Consider the following 18724-nt stretch of genomic DNA (forward strand, 5'->3'; position numbering starts at 1 on the left):
AAGACTCTCTTGCGGAAAAGAAATGAACTGGAAGTCTGCAAGCTTAGATCTGTATTAGTAATGGCCAGTGATCTCAGTCAGCCTGCTTCTGCATGCAGTACTAATGTCACTTCTGAAAAAGCAGTGCATGAGTTAAGGATGCACTTCTCAAGCATCAGAAATATGACCTGCTAAGTCCGTTTGTCGTTACTTTAATGTTCTTTTAAAGACTTTCTAAGAGGAATAACTTTGAATCAGCAACTGTTGGTTGCAACAGGGTCAATAGCTAATACACCACTGTGTCCTTCTGGTTGTGAAGTAGTTGCTGTTACATCTTGTGACACAGACATCTTTCGTCCATTTGAAACAATCTATGGTACAAGCGTTTCGCATTGCAACCTGAAAAAAAAGTTTCAAAGTTTTCTTCAAGACTTTTTATTCTGAGCAGAGGTTCAAGTAACTGTAAACTGTGGTTTTAGATAGCTTGAAGATCCTTCTAACATTTTAGCAAATACTTAGCACTGCAGGTTCTGGTAATAGTCCTCAGTAGAGTGTGAGAAAGAAGGGAAAGTTGGAGCAGAATTGGAGAGTGGTGAAGAAACAAAATTCACATTGATCCAAAGATTACTGAAAAACCAAAAATGAAAATGCTGGTGAAGTATTATTTGTATGGTCTGCAAAAGTAGCAGAAAGTGTATTGTATTAGATTACCCTTGGTACAATTTTTCACAAATCTATTTTTTAAGAAGAAAGAAGGGGAGGGTAGTAGGAGGGTTGCCACCATGTAAGCAGATTAAGTTCGATATATAAACTTTTTGTTCTGTCATTTTTTAGTGATGCTCTCCTCTTCTTTTTCTTTCTTCTCCCACTGATTCTGTCCTATGTTATTCCCTTCAGTTCTGGACCATTTCTCACCACCTAATTTCAGTCCTCCTCATCTTCCCTGATTCTGCTTTAGTTACAGTCAATGTATCCCCTTAGCTAGTCACCTGTCTGGATGTTTTCCCCTTTTATTTTTGCCTTCCTGAAACCTTTCCAAAAAGCCAGTCTGCCAACTTATGCAACTGTTCAGTCATCAAAGGGTGATCCGTGGGGCTATTAAGAAGCCATCCACATTGACCTGTCAACTGTTGCTGCTATTGAATCGTTCTGGGCAAGAGCAGGATTCTACATTTAATGGCCATTTACCCCACTGCTTCAGCCCAGAGTTTTCTGGACCCTATCCCACATCGCCCTTCTGGGAAGGACCAGCATTGGGTCATAGGACCTCAGATACCTGGGTTCTTCAGGATGAAAGCATGAAGGGTGGCTGCATGAGCCCTCTCTTGCTCCTGCCAACCTGTGCTGCTGAGAAAAATGTGCGTACCCTATTCATGCAACTGAGATTTCCGTGGGAGGGAGTAGTGGATGTTCTGTCTTAATCTGTTTGATTTCATTCTTTCTCTATTAACATATTCTGTCCCCCATTCCCTGACACAAAAAAAAAAAAAAAAGAAAGAAAAGAAAAGAAAACCCCCCCAGTGAAACTTTCTTTTGAATACTGCCATTTATGAAGCCATTGAAGCAATCCTACACATGGAGGATGAGGCATTTAGGAACACATTCAGCAAGGCACACTTCTACATGTGCAGTTGAGCACTCAGAAATCCTGCCTTTTTATTTTAGTGAAGTTAATGAAATGAGTGTGAAGTTTCTGACTGTATTCTGGGACTGCTAGTTCCTCTATTGATGCATTACACTGGTTTTAGTCATTGTTCCAGAGGGTACAAGTAGAAACAGTGTAACGTGTGTGTGTTGCAGGCTCATGATTCTTGGAATCTCTTCTATGTCTGTTAAACATTCAGTGACATTATGACAAAATTTGCGGTTTATGAGAAGAGGAGAAATATGTATGCACTGCTAGCAGCCTTCATTTTTACAAGGCTGAATTATGTTCTTTCATTAGTCTATGAAGACAGACTCTAAGCTAATTAGTCTTTCTTGCAGGCACAAAGAGTGCTAACTGACCATTCTTACTAAGTTGAAAGAGCTGTAAGGGAACAAAATTTCACTAGAGAAGTTGTGCACTCTGAAGTGAAACGCAATCCTCTTTTATCTTGAGAGACACCACTACAAGGTATAAGATACTACTGTTCCTTCAGACCCTAGAAGATGCATGACAGTCCATGCTATGGGGGTAAATGGCTTCTCCCAAAGAACTGACTGCTTCTTGCTCAGTCACCTAAATGCTGTACATCTTCAGTCTTCACTGTCAGCGTTTCTCTTTTATTCCCGTAGTTCTTTTATTTATTTTGTTTCTAAAGAATTTAGCTACAAAATCTTTATACAGTTTGCAAATGAATAGAAACACAAGTTTTGTGTAGCTTGCTTTTTATTGTTTGGATTCCTTCCCACTCGTACTTGTAGCACCTTTGTGGCAGTTGTAGTTGGAGTGTATTACTTTTTCAACTGTTTAAAAGTACGATTTTACTTGTAAAATCTACTTTAAGTGTTGTTGATTTTGGTGTTAATTTCTAGAAAAGGACCAGGCTCAAAACAGCCAGTTACGTAGTCTGGGGGCTGTTCATCCACTGTTGAGTAGTACAGATTTTTCCATTGCTGTCATCCTGTACAAGGTGAAATTTGTTGATGTTAAGGCTAGATAAGTCTTTGTAGCTTATTCATAAATTCCCTTCTTATCCTGCATCTCTGCTTGGGACTACTCACGTGAGTAAAGCCATGCGTGTGTTTGTGCTTGAAGGCTTAGGACTGTGAATGTGTGAGAACTGTAAAATTAAGAAAATAAGTGGTAATACAGAAAACACGTAATTAATTGTCGTATGCTCTTAAGTCACATTTTATCTGAGGAAAGTTGGGAATATGTCATATGCAAGAGAAAATGCTAGGACACGTGAGCTTGTAGTTAAGGGGACGTTGTTGTGTGTCAGCTGATCCATGCTGTTGATGTGTGTATGTTCTTAGCTTGTGGTGGATGCGAATTAGCTGGCTTAGCCCTTGAGAGCCAACTGAGGCTTCTTCCTTGTAGCCTAAACTAACTCAAATTACTTTGCTACAGGCCAAGAGAGTGCAGATAGAGAATTAGTGTAGAGATGCTGATGATGTGCAGTAATTTTTTCTTAGACGTTGACTTGCTCATGCGTTTAAGCCTTCATTCAACAGAATAATGCCAAACAAGCTGTCTGTAGTTTTTTTGTTCATGGCTGTTAAAACTGAGCAAGTATTCAGACAGCAAAGAAATGGTATCCTTAGAGTTCTCCTTTTGGATAATCTCTCATTATCAGAGTCATTGGAGGGAATGTATCACTGATAACCTTAAAACAAAACAAACAAAAATAAACCAGACTTCCCTTCTCCGAGACAAAACCAGAAACTTGTGGATGGAAAAGCTTAACCAAACCTGACAGTTAGCATTGGACAGTCTGCAGCTCCTAAGGAGCAGAAGAGCCCTACTGTTCTCAGCACACATAGCGATCAGTCCAAAGGCTCTTGTCATCTCAACTGTGTTCTTCTGTCCTTTCAGGGCACCTGACTGACAGTGAGTGTAATCAGAGGCACATTTCCAAAAAGAGCTCACTGGCAGACCGCAAGAGGAGTTCTAGCCGGTCTCGGCGAAAAGGAGATGAGACTCAGTCATCGGGATACCACAGTGAAGGCAAGAATCTCTGTTTTATTGAAAATATATCTCTTTCTGATTTTTAAGATCCTCACTGTGTATATACATTTCTCTCCTTGTTTGTTACATCTTTGCCTGCATTTTGTCTCTTTCTTTTGCTTTTGTTTTTTTTTGCTTTTGTTTTACTTTTCAAAAACTGCATGAAGATGCTGTAAGGCTGCTAGCTTAATCTGAAGTTATTTTTGTGGCTTTTGCTCTCTTTTTTTTTGAACTACAGGAGAAACCTTGAAGGAGAAACAAGCCCCCAGAGCTGCCCCCAAGCCATCCAGCAGCACCAGCAGACTAAGGGAATTTAAGGAGACAGTGAGCAATATGATCCACAACAGACCACAGCAGATTTCTCAAACCAACCAAAATTCCCCTCATGGAGGGAGTCATATGGATCAGGCAGAAACACGGCCCTCAAAAAGCCTCTCTGTGCACTCTAGAGACTGGGAAGTTGAGAGTACCAGTAGTGAGTCTAAATCCAGTTCATCTAGCAGGTACCGGCCAAGCTGGAGACCCAAGAGAGAGTCTCTTAATATAGATAGCATCTTCAGTAAAGACAAGAGGAAGCACTGTGGATACACTCAACTTAGTCCTTTCTCTGAAGAGGCAGGTAAGAGGTTGAGAAGAAAGATTTACATTGAGGTGTGGAATTTATAATATTCTGCTATTCAGTTTCATTTAAGTAAAATAGAGAAGTGAAATTTTGAATGTGGCTGGTAGTGATTCACATCCTTGAAGTTTCTTTGTGGATATTGAACGTGTGATACTTGTTTGTTTTCCATGTTACATTTCACATTTTAGAAAATAATAAGGGAAACTTTATTGTCTGTACTGCTTAAATGGACTCAATACTACACTGCTAAGTATTTGGAAGTTCCTTACTTGGGAGTGGCCTTTTGTACTGGTCATGGTTTTTCTTTTGATTGTTTTTGCATGATGGCTTAAACTATGGCGTAGCAAATACTTCATGCATTAGTGCTGAGCTTCCATTATGAGGATAAGAGCAGCTGATGACTTACCAGCATTTGTTTATGATGATTTATGCAGCAGCTATGCAAATTGAATATAGAGACTTTGTCCTTGGTTTTACTCTTTCTTAAAGGTGAAGGAATTTGTTGTGAACCACTTCATGTCTTTTTTTCCCCTTGCCCCATCCCCCTGCTTCCCTTCCCCTAATTGGTAAATGAATGTAGTACAGTCACTTTATTCTTATTCAGGAGGTGTATATTCCTGAAACTGTTAACACTGTAGAGAATAGGTGTTTACCAGTTTCTTTCTTTTGGTATGCTTCTGGAACTGCTGCTTTTTACTGCGTGTAGATGAGAAGGAAGAGATCTGTGTGACTGGCAGTGGAGTGGTAGTTAACAAGGACACTTGCAGAAAACTTAGAGCCTTGAGAGGCAGGGGCAGCTGTCACCAACTGAAAGGAACTAAAAGTTTAAGGGAATTGGGCAGCAAAAATAAATGTATAGAGGGAAGATAAAGGTAGAAGAGAGCACAGCTTAGGAATAAACAGAACAGGAATAAAAAAGCAAAGGGAAAAAAGGAAAAAGGTAAAAAGAAAAAGGATGCAAAGAGGCAAATGAGAACATGCAGGAAAATCAACAAGGAAGAATTGTAAGTAAAAATGTTTCTCATCACATTGTAAATGGCAGGAAAACAAAGGTAGAAAGTGTAGCATCTGAAGTTAATATGACAGTACAGTATAAACTGGAATTACTAAAGGCACAGTTGGATATACTGTTAAATGATTTTGTGCAGATACAAGCTGTTGGGGGAGGAAGGGATTTTCAGATTGGATTGTTACTTTGGGAAAATATGATAAAATGCTAAATGGAAGAGATTCAAAACCAAATTTGTTGAGAAGTAACAGAAATGCTGTAAATTGTTTTTTTCAGCTTTCTATTTCTAATTTGAAATAAACTTAAAGACACTACTTCTGGTATAAGCATAATCAAGGAGCAAAAATATGTAGATTTGCTGCTCTGAAAGTCTGGATATTCTACTAGGTTATTTTCTTTTATCTCAACAGGTAAGGAGCTTATGGAGAACGAGGTCAAGGAACATACTGTCCAAGAAACAAGATCAAGCCAATCAAATGTCAGATACAAGCGTCCTGTGCTAAGCCGTGGTACCCAGCATGTGATGGATCAACATCCTCATCTGATACAGAGGATGGAGTCTGGATATGAAAGCAGTGAACGCAACAGCAGCAGCCCAGTTAGTCTGGACATGCCCTTGTCTGAAAACTCAAGCACCCACAGGTAGATTTTAACAAACTTCATTTTTGGAGTGAAGTCTGCATTTCTGTTTTGCTGTGTTACATAATGCTGTAGAACAAAACAAAAGAAGCCAAAGTTAGCCCCACGAAAGCAAGCCAACAGCACAAAACAATCATCCTAGCTTGTAAGGCAAGTTCATTGAGGCAGGGAGAAATAGAGAGGAAATACGGATCTGAGTGAGATTGATCCTTTTCTTGTCAGTATATTGATAACTTACTGATGATGATGAGTTATGAAAAGAAAAATAAATGAATGAGACGCGTAACGTTGACTGAAATGATGCATTTGAAATAGTCATACCTTTAGTCTACCACTTAAAATCTCAAATATCAAATTTAACATGAACTTAGGATTGGTCATTCTCTTTCAGATAAATCATTGTTTCGTAGCATCTGCGTACAAATTCAGAAATTGATAGTCTTGCATAGGAATCTTTGACCTTGTCAAAGATTAGGAAGGTTAGGAACTTAGGAAGTTTTTCCACTGAGGATGGTGACACTGGAACAGGTTGCCCAAGGAGGTTGTGGATGTCCATCCCTGGGTGCGTTCAAGGCCAGGCTGGGTGTGGTTCTGGGCAGCCTGGTCTGATGGTTGGCGACCCTGCACATAGCAGGGGGTTGAAACTGGATGATTTTTGAGGTCCTTTTCAACACAGGTCATTCTATGATTCTCTGATTGTTAGTTTGAGAGATTCACTTAAGTCTTGCAAGACATCTGCTGTATTTACATGCAAATATAAGAACTACTGTCCTTTTGCTTATTTGCTTTCTCTTTGTCTGTTTCTTTAAATAATCTTCTGTGGTAGGCTTTTCTTTTTTCCCCTCGGAACTATAAAAGTAAAATGCAAGTAAATATTTTTGTGATAAGAGAAAATGTAGACATAACTTTTCCCAAAGAGTTTAATAATATTGTGAACTGTAATTACTCTTTTTGGAGGGACATTCATATGAAACGAACAGGTGGATTGGTTCCTGCCTGGCGTAGCATCCCAAAGTCTCACAGTAGCAGCATACTGGAAGTGGAGCCTACTTCATCCAATGGAAGCTGGGCAACCAGCCCACGCGCCTTTGGAAATGGTAAGGTAAAGTTCTCAGTAGTAGTGGTTCTGTGAGTTAAAGCATGTAGGAGTTGTTTTTTCTTGCTTTCTGGATGTTCATCTTTACAATGCAGTTATGAAAAAAAGGAATTGAAACATAGAGGAATATAACAACACAATTTAACAAGTAGTAACTTTGGTTTACCGTAGGAAATGGCAAAAAACTTACTTGGAATGTTCCTTTTGATCACGTTGTTCTTGTGTCATTTTCAACAAAGGCTGATTTGTCTGATGAAATAAAACTTTTTCCTTTTCTTTCCTGTAATTCAGTATTCTGCTATTAGTTGAAAATGTCTTCCCAAGCATAACTCATGATAACTTATAGGATTGATGACTCCTGAAAAGAAGCTTATAATGGTAAAATTTCCACGAAAGTGATTAGGTGTCTACAGGATACTTGGACTAAAGCTGACCTTTTTTGCAGATACACATTCCAATTATCCTTCTGAGGAAATCCTTTCCCTTACCCAGACATTCTCTGGAATAAAGTAAGGAGGGAAGGTAGTTTCTATATACAGGTCAAAGTTGAAGTGAGGCAGAAGATTGATTTCTGCTGTGTTGTCTCATACATAAGCCTTTTTTCCTTCCATTTTCATTTGGCTACATTGACATAACATTGGTTACAGTTCCAAGCACAGTAAGAAGTCTCAAGATTGCAGCAGCAACTTACAATTCTCTCTTCAGATTTTTCTCTGTTTCATGTGCTGTTTCTTGTGTCATTGAATTGAGGGAAGGGCTGTGCTACTGGGGATTGTGAACTAATACTGTAACGCTTTTATCAGAGCCACCGACACAGAAGACAATTGGAAACCAAATGGCTTGGGCAGCCATTGAAAGTAAAATTGAACAAAACAGAATTTGTGGTCTGCAATTCTGTGGTCTTTGGTCAGTCTGCTATTCACTAATGGCGATTTTATTGTCCATTAACATTATTTTGTCTTTTAATGGATACTTTCAGAGATCTTACTATAAAAACAAAATTTTGTTTGGAAGGTGGGGAGATGTTTGCCCCTTTAAAGAGTGAACTGGATGAATTGCAAGAGGAGGTGGCAAGAAGAGCACATGAACAAGAACTACGCAGGAAAAGAGAAAAGGAAATGGAGGCAGCGATGGGCTTTAATCCCCGTCCCAGCAGGTTCATGGATCTAGATGAGCTACAGAATCAGGGTAACTTTTTGAATGCAGTATATTTTGCAAGATTATCGTGCTGAAGTTTTTTTTTGAACCTTAGAACTTACTTTCCTACTCTTTCTCCCCATTCTCCACTCCCAGTATTGCAATTTTGTGTCTTGACATAGTGGAACGCTATCAGTTTCAAACTTGTTGCATACAGAAAACTGGCATTTTAACTATATTATTTCTTGAATCTGACAACAAGGTAAAAGTTTCTAATGCAGAGATGTTAATAATTGCACCTTTCTATTTTGTGTGTAGTGATATATAGATTTAGCTTTAAGGCTTCCCCCAGCATTTTGGAATAAACACCTTTCAGATACCTCAGATCCACCTGCAGCATAGCTTGTCCACTTAAGTTGTTGTTTTCTTTATTTTTCTTTCTTGTAGCGTCACTGACCTGAGCAATTCTATTTGTTCCTGCTTTTATACTTCATGCTCTCCCTCTCTGTTCAGCTGTACAGCTGCAGCTCAAGGGTGACAACAAGTACTGGGGCAAGCTTAAGCGGGTAGAGTACTTAAAAATCTGAGCAGGATTTGATTCATTTATCTTTTGTAAAGGACAAGAATTGGAGGGAAAAAAAATCTAAAAAGACAAATATTAAGTCTTAATATGTCTTCTTCAAGACTCCTCTCCTTTCTAGTAACGGATGGCAACAGAAAAGGAGATTTAACTGGAAGAATGTGACTGTAACAGAGGGAGCTTGGTGACAGGATTCAAGTGTAGTGCCCTTTGTTTTATTCTCAGTCTTCATTAGCCAGTAAGAGGAATCAAATAGGAGATTGGCTAACCCGGCTGAGAGAAACCTGGTAGAATGCTTAACTGTGGCTGGGGCAGACTCAGTGAGGCATTGTGTCCTCCCAAACACTCCCATGTTGCTAGACCTCCTGGGACCCTTACACTGTTCACTCAAACCTCTTGTAGCAGAGAAGGAAATGAGGTGTTTGTGTGCTGCAGAACAGAGGTGAAGGATTGAGAGAGGACGCCACACAGCAGTGTGAGCTCTGGATGCAATACAGCTGGCACTCTGCAGCCTACAGCAACTCCAATTGTTGGAATGTCACTATGTATACCTATGGTGGCCAGTTAATATGGTCTTTATGAGGATGACTGATCACCTGAATGTAATTTTTTAAAATTTCTTGGTATTATAAGCTTCTAGGTTACCCTTTATGGTCCCACTGTGACCTGCAGGTAACCAGTTTACAAATTCTGATGTACCAAAGTAGACAATTGGTTTTTTTATTAGCATTAGGATTTATTTTTATAAAGTGCTAATGAGGTAAAAATTGAAAAGTGAGCCCCTGTTCTTGAGCATGAGGATGTTGTCTTCTCCTGCCTAAGGAAAATAGCATAGTTTTCCAACACATTAGCCTTCTTTGTTCTTCTGTTGTGTTGGTAGAAGCAAGACTTGCTTAGCTTTTCACTGGTAAGAAGAAATGAAACTAGGATATTTCTTTATCTAAAAAGACTTCAGTACAATGTTTGAGTTACTGCCTTTGACCTGAGAAGGAAAATTTTAATTTGTTCCCATTAAGCCTTTCCCCATCCTAGAGATGTAATAGCTTAACGTTAGCAGACTGCTAGGTTGCCTGAAACATTTGCTGGTGCACAGAACTCCAGGACTCCTGTGACTCATTTTCCTTCAAGTAAATTGCTACACTCGTGGAACTTCAGTATACTGGCCTTGCTTATGAGCCTCAGTAGCCTTGATTTTGAAACTGAATGTGCTGCTTGATTAACTCACTGCTCTAACAAATCTCACTTCTCTCTGCAGTAATTGCTTTTCATATGGGTTCTTAATGGGTTTATGTTTCTCCATTTGTGTGCAGTGCAGTTGGAGAACAGGTCAGACCATAGTATTTGTTACGTGAGTTGAGAAGGTGTAAATTTCTGTTGGCCAAGAAAGATACTCGTATTCTCTGTTGTAATAAAGACCTTCTAGAAAAGGAACCCACCTCTCAGTGAAACAGTCTTATTATTATTTTCATAATATTATAAAATATTATTTTGCCCTGCCTCACTTGAATGTGAACAATTCAGTATGAAACTTGCATAATGTTTAATAGATGACACTAGCTTGTTTGAGCATTTTCTCCTCTCAGAACTGGATGTTTCTTCAGTGTTTCTTATTTACTGTTTGTATCCAAGAATGATTCATATTTTTCCCTTCTGATGCTGTTGTCTAAACTACTGTAAAAAGAATTCTTGACTGTTGTCCCTTTCTTTTTTACTTCTTTCAAAGCTGCAAGACAGTTGGGTTTTCATATTCTCTGTGTTTCAGTAATTGAGAGTATGCATTCAGTGCAATCACAGAACTATTTTTTGCAGTCATATGCACTTGCACTCAAGTCTGAGTATTGTTTTGTGGACATCTCAGTAGTTTCAGTTTGAAGACATTTTATGTGGAACTAATTGGATATCTGAAGAAGAGTCAGATGATTTCTGACAGCAGACTTATGATAATCTAGTGCAAGAAAAGCCCTGGCCTGTTGTGTTTTACTAATTTATTTTGGGATAAATTTAGAATTAAATTCAAGGTAATTCCTAGTGTTTAGAAATCATCTGAATTACCTCTGACATGTCTACACCATCTCTCTTACAAAGCTGGCCTTGAAAATAATGTGTTAAACCAGTACAACTCTCTCAAGTAGACAAAGATTGAGGAAAAAGTCTAGTTCACGTTGTATCTGTGTGTGTGTGTGAAGTGTATCAAGATGCCCAAGTTATATTCCTGTTTAGGAAAAGTTTAGATGTTACAGTAGTTGGTTTGAGATATGCACAGCTATGCCCAGGGAAAGGTCTACTGCCAATGGTGAAACAATGTAGCAGTCACAAATGGGATAAGTGTAAATGAGGATTTTGTAAAGAATGAAACCACAATGAAGGGTGCTGCCCATTGCAGGGAGGAGTGATGGCTTTGAGAAATCCGTGCAGGAGGCAGACTCAATCTTTGAAGAGTCACTGAATCAGGAGCAGAAGGGGGATTGTGCTTCAGCTTTGGCTCTCTGTAACGAAGCTATATGTAAGTAACTCTAACCGCTTCAGCTATTGCGCTTTTGACAGTTTGCTAACACTGTAAGAAAGTCTGAAATTTCTAATCATGCTAAATGGTCAGGTAATAATACAGGGATCCAGCTGGTCTTCAGGAAAGTGATGGGTAACAGAATCTTTTCTTTTGTCAAGCATTCTGTTCATGGGATTTTAGCCCTATCTTCATCTCCATATTTTCATGTTTGCATCTGTTCTGTTGTTCTCTCCAGTGCTGTGGTAGTAACAGCACTGGGGTGCGGATGTGCCTTTTTTGGTGCTGAATGTTGCATTTCAGCAAGCACCAGCATGGTAACTTCTTCTGCTACTTGGCCTTCGTTTAACAATTTTTCCCAATCCTCAAGCCAAATTACAAATGGCTGTTCTTTATGGAGGGTGTAAAATAGGGAGAAAAAGGTTAGTCTGCTCCTAAGTCCTTTGAATTAATTAAAAAAAAAAATTAAGAGCTGTGCTGTACATACTTCTCAGAAAGAAAAAGCATTAGGGTGTTGAAGCGCTTAAATGCCTTGTGACACTTAATGTGTGCTATGTAATTTCATTTTATTTTTATTTTTTGGTCTTTTTCCATTGTGACTGGCTGGCTGTCTCACCCCATGCTCCTCTCTGTCTGTGTAGAATGGCCGCAGACAGGGTAGGTTCCTCTGCATTTGTGTTTAGAAATTATGTGAGCTGCAGAGTAGTGTGCAATATACAGCTATTGTGAAAGCACACTTAGCTTCCATTCCAGCAAGGTATGTGCTCAATTTCAGAATCAAGCTGGGTATCCTTGCACAGAATCATAGAATGGCTTAGATTGGAGGGGAACTTAAAGACCGTCTAGTTCCAACCACCCTGCCATGGGCAAGTTTGCCACCCACTAAGTAATGGGAGTGCTAGGTATGGCTTATACAGCAGGAGAAAAGAGGAATGAAGCAGCAGTATGGTAGGACTGGAATGAGCCTGTGTGAAAGGGATGAGAAGTTGGGCCGAAGCATACTTAAACAATTATTAATTTTACTTCATTTTGGTTTAGTTTCAGTTAACTTGTTTGGACACCTGGCTAAGCTGAATGTGCATTAATGGAGTCAGTAGCATCCTTGTGATCTTTTTGTGGCAGTATTTGCATGGTCCATGTTTTATGTTTTTGCTGCATCTTTTTTTTTTTCTTTTTCAATTTTATTCCTTTTTTCTGTTTGTTTTTCTGCTATGTTTTCTTTTGCATTTTAGCTAAACTAAGACTTGCCATGCATGATGCCAACTCTAGCACTCACAGCAGAGCCCTAGTCGATAAGAAGCTGCAAATCAGTATCCGAAAAGCCCGGAGCCTCCAGGATCGCATGCAGCACCAACAGCCATCGCAGCCGCTGCCGTCGCCAACCTGCCACCCACCGCAGGGTGGCACCGTGTCCCAGTCTACAAGGTAGTCCAAGTCTATCGCCTAGACCCAGATCTGAGCTGCATCTGAGCAGTACAGTCTGGAAAGAAATAGAAAACTATACATATTACTCTGGATAGTCCAAGTTCTACAGTGTTTCTCCTTATTTCTTTTTTGTTTAGGCTGAATTATATTTTAGGAGGGTCAGCTACCTTTTTTTTTCCCTCCTCAGTAGTTCACTGTGCACATGTTCAAGATGTGGTCTGTGATAGAAATGGAGTCAGTGCTTGGCAGCACTAACGTTTTATGCATAGTGAGAAAGAATACAATAGTAACCTGGTGAGAAGGGACATTAAGATGTAATGTGCAGCTGTCTGCCATTGGGAGCAGTTTCAGGACTCAGAACACTGAAATACTATGATAAAAGTCTTGCAATAACTGCTTTTATATTGGAAACAGCAACCAACTGTACTCTGAGAAGTGTCAAGTACATTGGTCTTTTCTTTCTAGTCCACTTATCTATTGGTGCTCTAGTACAGCTCTTGGATCCAGATCCTTATCCTGTCACCTTGACTACTCTCCCTGGTGCTCTGTCATTCTTCATTTCCTTTCTGTGCTTCCCAGCTTCCTGCAGACTGGCTTAGCAGACTCTTCATGATTCTTTCTTCCATATAAAGACTTCAACTCTAGCATAATTAACTCTCTGCCGTAACTGATCCCTTCTTCCTACCCTCTTTAGCATGCAGCTTGATCCTTCTTTCTTCCCATACCATTCCCTCCTAGCACAAGACCATCCCTATCCAATTTCTAGGGCATTTCTTCTACTGTTACTTTTATTTCCTTTTTCCTTTCTAACATGCTCTATTATTAAAAATGTAGATGAAATCTCAGATGAGAATCTTTTCCTTTTTTTAAATAAAACTATATACTAAAACTTGGTGAATTTGCACAACTGCTGGGCTATAGCTCATAATGTGCTTTTCCTGCAGTAGTTGAGTTCTATGCAATGAGGAATGATCTTTTTGTCAGAGGGTCCATTATATCTTCTTGGAGAAGAAACAGAGAGCCCCAATTGTGCATTTTGATAGATTCTAAGAAAATGAAAAAAATGAAACTTTCTGAATTTTGTTAATGCTGAATTTACTGTTGCTTTGTGAAAAGAACATTACTTTTCCAGAAGTTTTATTGAAGTAAATATTGCAGCCAATGGAAAGAATGTATTGATAGCCAGTGTCTTGTATTCTTGCTTTGAAGTAAATAATGTAGACAGTGTAAGGCTTGCAGTTACCCACAGACAAGGTCATTCTGCTACATGCATTAATTACACATACGAGAAATTCTGTACATCTCAAGGAGAAAGCAGATTGATGTTAGTTTCCTCAGGGTCTCCGTCAGAGCTGTTAGTAGCTTACTGTTTCCTCACAATCGCATGAACTTGGAACTCTTTAGTACATCTGCATATTGAAATGCTAAACTAAATTCAGAAAAGTGTGAGGGCATGTATGACCCAAGAACATAATTGTCTTATATTGATATATAGGAAGAATACAAATTATTATTTAGAAGTTTACCTAGAATATATATTATTGCAAAATAATGGTAATTTATTTAACTTAAGTATCTTAAAATTGAGAATACAAAGACAATATGAGAGAGATTATAATCTGTTATTTCTATTTGTCAAATTATTCTACATAGTTGCCTAGATAGAGAGGACCTTATGAAAATACCATCAGGTTGTTATCAGATCATGAACTTTTCTGAATTATTTATTTTTAAAAAAATCTAATATATTAACATTGGAAACAATTGTTCATTTTATGTAAATGCTATTTTTACTGTTCTTACACAGTTATTCCTCCTGCACTCACAGTCTATTGGTTAAAGTACATAGGGTGCTTTGTAAGAATGCTGGGAAAGATTCCATAAAGCATAAGTGTACTACAGTACTCTTCAAAATGTGAAACGGTTTCAGCAGATCAATTAATGTAGAAAGTCATACTTAGAAGCAAAGGATTATCATTTCTGTATCTACTGAATTTGAATGCAAAGTCTTCCATCACAATTCAGTTGGCAAAAGAAAGAAAAGTCTGTTGAAGAATATGTAGTGCAGGGTAAGTTCTGCACCCTAGGGGTAAGCATAAGCAATGACTACTGCTAATTATTTGCCCTTCTGTGTGTTTTAGTGAACAGACTGGCCCGTTCCAAGTACTGCTGAGCCAGGAGGTACCACTGGAACCCAACAAGGAAGTGGAATTTGGGTCCAGTTCTTTCTTCCACCCACCTGCTTCCTGCCATGAATTGCACTCATCATTATATCCAGAGTCTTCCTCCCTGTCCCCTCCTGAAAGCAATCCATCCAACAGGATCTCTCCAAACTTCCAGTCTGCTTCTTCTGATTTTCATGACCAAGTTCCCTCTTTTCCCTATAGGCAAGGGTTGGCAGAGAGGTCTGCAAGAACTGAGAATGATGCCCACCATAGTGCGGAATGTACTGACACTACTGCCACAGGGCCGAAAGAGTACAGGGAGTGCTGCAATAGCAGTAAGTTAGAAGAGGTTCATAGCATAGCACCCATTCTCACACCTCAGTACAAATCCAAGACTAACACAGTAAACTCTGGGTCTTTGCCTACACTGTTTCCCTGTCCACATCCACCACAAGCAGCATCTCCTGAAAAGGATAACCAGCACAGTCCTTGTTCCAAACTTTCAGTATCTCCAGTGCAGCCCAGCATTGATCATTTAGGGAGCTATCATGAAATGTCCCCTGCAACTTCATCCCCTTCGCAGCAGTGTTCCCTGGATCCTTTGCAGAAAACAAATAAGTACTCCAGAGAAAACAGTCATGAGATTTTATTACCCTCACAGGATGAATACGGTATAGCAGAAGGTTGCAAATCTGAGGCTTTTAGTACAAAGGGACACGTTCGCTCCTTGGCAGAGCAGTTTCAGAAAATGCATGCAGTCTCCCAGAGGAAAGGTACTCATGAAAGAGGCTGGATTTCTGCAGTATGTCAGAATGAGACGTCTCCAAAGCAAATACAAAAGTCTTCCATCAACCCTTCACTCTCTGATTACAGACAGCTAATCCATCAAAACCAAGAGAACAAAACCCAATCTTCTGAAAAATTGCATTCAACTGTGGATATTAGGGATGGGGTAGTTTCTCTGGAGGGTAAGCATGTTGCTTCTAAGAGTATTTGTTCTATCAGTGAAGAGCTGTGTAGAAGAGGTGGACAGAATCTAGTAGACCCTGCACCCTACCTGGAAAGGCACTGTCATGATGGAGGAATGAAACAGGTGGATGATGGAGCTACTAGTAGCATGGTTGCCTCTATGCCTGTGGACTGCTGGGTGGATAATGTTACTAGGTATTACAGTTCTCAAAAGGATAATAAGAATACTGAATGGCTTCCTGTACCTGGCAGAAGTCCATCCCTTTCTGATCAGAGAGCAGTTGGAGATGACTTGAGCAGGATCCCAGTACATCTGCATCCACAGTGGAATCAAGACACAGAACAGGAGCTCTCAGAACTGGAATCCCTCTATCAGACTAGTCTGCAGGCATCTCAGGCCACTAGACCTTTCTTGGGAAGACAGGACAGTGCTAGGTATCCATTTGACAATTCAGGTAAGAATACTGCAGTTGTTTTTCTTGATTGACCTACCACCATATTCCATAACAGATGAGGGGTTGTTTTCCAGACAGATTAATTACACGGGTACAAATTTAGGTTGAGAACTCTGAAAACATTTTAACCGCATAGAGGTGTAGAAAAGCACTGTGATACTGCAGCCTGTAGAGGCTGCAGTAATTGTTGATATTGGCAAACAGCAAAATCTGTTCAAAACAACATAGACGTAATTGATCTTCTTTGGAGTAGGAAGCTAGCTGTTTAGGTTAGGCTGTTGAATTCTACTATCCTACATCACCTCTGCAGTTTGTTAAAACTGTTTCTGTTCCTGGTGTGAATGTTATACAGATTTGTGACTTTGACTGTATTGTATTTAAGAATTTAGTCTCCTGATATAGGGGAATAACTTTTAAAAGCATTGCTAGGTCTGAGAACTTCTTTTTTTTTTTTTTTTTTTTTTTTTTGCTAAGGGATATCTGCTTTGAATTCTGGAAAATTATTTGTGAAAGTGGTAATTAGGGTGCATGATCTGTACTAAAATCCTTGAGACCTTGTAGATTAGTTGGTGCTGAAAGCAGATGAATAGATTCTGGCACTGGTGGTGAGAACAGCTCTGACTCTGCAGCAAACAGTCATTAGAGTCAGATGACAGCAGCCCAGTTCCACATAAGCTGTTCTGATCTTCTGTCTAGGGTAGGACAACACTGCTTCTCTGAAGCAAACTGCTTCAACTGAATCAAATTTGTTTTTGATCTGTGTCATTGTATTAGGGTTGTAAATTTTTCTGGCCAAATATAAAGCTGCTCAAAACTTGGCAGGCACCAAAGTGTGTATGTATACAAATAAAATAGAAATGAATAGAAATGAATACACACACGAGATTTCCTCCTGTCGTGCAACTGTAGAGGTATGAAATTCTGTTTTTCCTGACAAATCAAGTCTGGCTGTATCTAGAGTGAATGCCATTGTAAAACTCTTGAATAGTTGTTTTGTTGTTTTTGTTTTTTTTAATTCAACAGCTCAAGTATTCCATACAATTCTCATCTTGTACTCTGCTGATAGAGCAGGTCCTAAGGCAGCCATTTCGTGTTTTCTTTTGGTTTTCTTTCAGAATTAGGGAAGATCTGATCTTACAGCCTCACAGGTACTTTCTTGCATGAGCTTGGATCAGAATGTCTTATGTGTGTGTCCCCTTATAGCACACTAATTTGGGAACTCTTTTTGGAAAGCCAGCAGGATAGAACAGAGTTGCTTTAGTGATAACTGGAGCTTCAGATTCTGTCATCAAACGTCCTATTTCTTGAGCTTACACTTTTTCTGCCTATTTTCTCACTGCATATCTGAAGAATGAGATATGGATATCCTTTTAGAGTAAAGTTTGTCTTCAAGGTCTTTACTTCTGGTTTGCTGTGACTTTCATACTTTTTTCTTAAGTTCTGCAGATGCTGTTTAGAAACAAAGTGTTTGAGCCAGTGCATCTACTGTAATAAGCTCAATGAAAATGGTCTGGGATAGCTCTTTCCCACTTTTAACTTGGATTTCCTCTTTATTTTGAAATAGGGTTTAAGCCATTGGTGACATGTTAATGGTTTTTGTCAGGCCTTTGTATTCAAATTAATGGTAAAAATGTCTGTGTGTCATTACTGAAGCTTTGTAACAGAGTAGAGGCTCAGACACCCAATCCTCCAAATGCCTCCTCAGTGCAGGAAATGTGCTGTTACCAGTACCTTGCTCCCTTCATAGATAGACGCCTTGTCACCATTTTTATTAGACCATTGATCTGCCTGTATGTTCCTTGAGATATTTTAGTGTATAACTGGTTGGTCATACACTGAAATAAAGTGTAACTGTAGTGGTTTTTATTGAAAATAGCACTTTCAGCTACTTAACCAGGACAAGAATGGCTGACAACCTGTAGCACAGAGTGGGAACAAGTGGATGTACATGTGGGGAACTGAAGTTGGTGGTCTTGTTTATCTCAAGTAACTTAGGTAACTGGCTTGGTAGCTATCTTCTGTCCATTTAGCCACACTAAACTAACCTGGCTTTATATCAAACAAGCACTGATGTGCAACTAAATCATTTGATCTTGGCTCTACTGAGTGTTTAAATTCACTGTTTCCCAGGAGTTTGTAGAGGGGGAAGTGAAACAGGAGCAAGCGTCTTGGTGGACTCTTCCTTTGACAGTGCTGAAAGTTAGTTTAATATATTGATGTTGAAAGAATCTGCAGTTACTTCTCATTCTGTGTATAAAGTCTCTATCAATAAACAAAAATGTTCTGTAATGTAGAAATAAGCCTAGAGTTTAACCATAACAACTTCCTTCTCAGTATCTGCAAACCTGAATGCGAGGAAGCTGCATACTACAGCTGGCATGGGTCTCTCGAAAACCCCAACAGCAGAGATCGAGCGCAGTCTGTATGGTTCCACTGTCTCTTCTGTCTCCAAGGTGATGATATGTTTACTAAGTTGCTCTAGGGAGGGAAATG

General features: G+C 39.3%; 1 protein-coding gene across 11 annotated transcripts in view; it reads left to right on the forward strand.

Annotated features, from left to right (window-relative positions):
- USP54 (ubiquitin specific peptidase 54) overlaps positions 1-18724 on the forward strand; it is a 95680-nt gene that overhangs the window by 72909 nt on the left and 4047 nt on the right. For 7 of the 11 annotated variants that reach the window (XM_048946742.1, XM_048946751.1, XM_048946746.1 and 4 more), the window contains 9 exons: positions 3500-3631; positions 3870-4250; positions 5673-5903; positions 6855-6998; positions 8012-8185; positions 11098-11217; positions 12450-12642; positions 14784-16231; positions 18566-18684. In XM_048946742.1, the coding sequence (XP_048802699.1) occupies positions 3500-3631; positions 3870-4250; positions 5673-5903; positions 6855-6998; positions 8012-8185; positions 11098-11217; positions 12450-12642; positions 14784-16231; positions 18566-18684 (2942 nt within the window). Of the gene's footprint in view, positions 1-3499; positions 3632-3869; positions 4251-5672; positions 5905-6854; positions 6999-8011; positions 8186-11097; positions 11218-12449; positions 12643-14783; positions 16232-18565; positions 18685-18724 lie in introns of those variants that run through there. The other 4 variants (XM_048946749.1, XM_048946753.1, XM_048946750.1 and 1 more) reach the window with 4 other exon arrangements.

The sequence above is a fragment of the Lagopus muta genome, chromosome 5 (assembly GCF_023343835.1).
Source record: "Lagopus muta isolate bLagMut1 chromosome 5, bLagMut1 primary, whole genome shotgun sequence".
NCBI lineage: Eukaryota > Metazoa > Chordata > Aves > Galliformes > Phasianidae > Lagopus > Lagopus muta.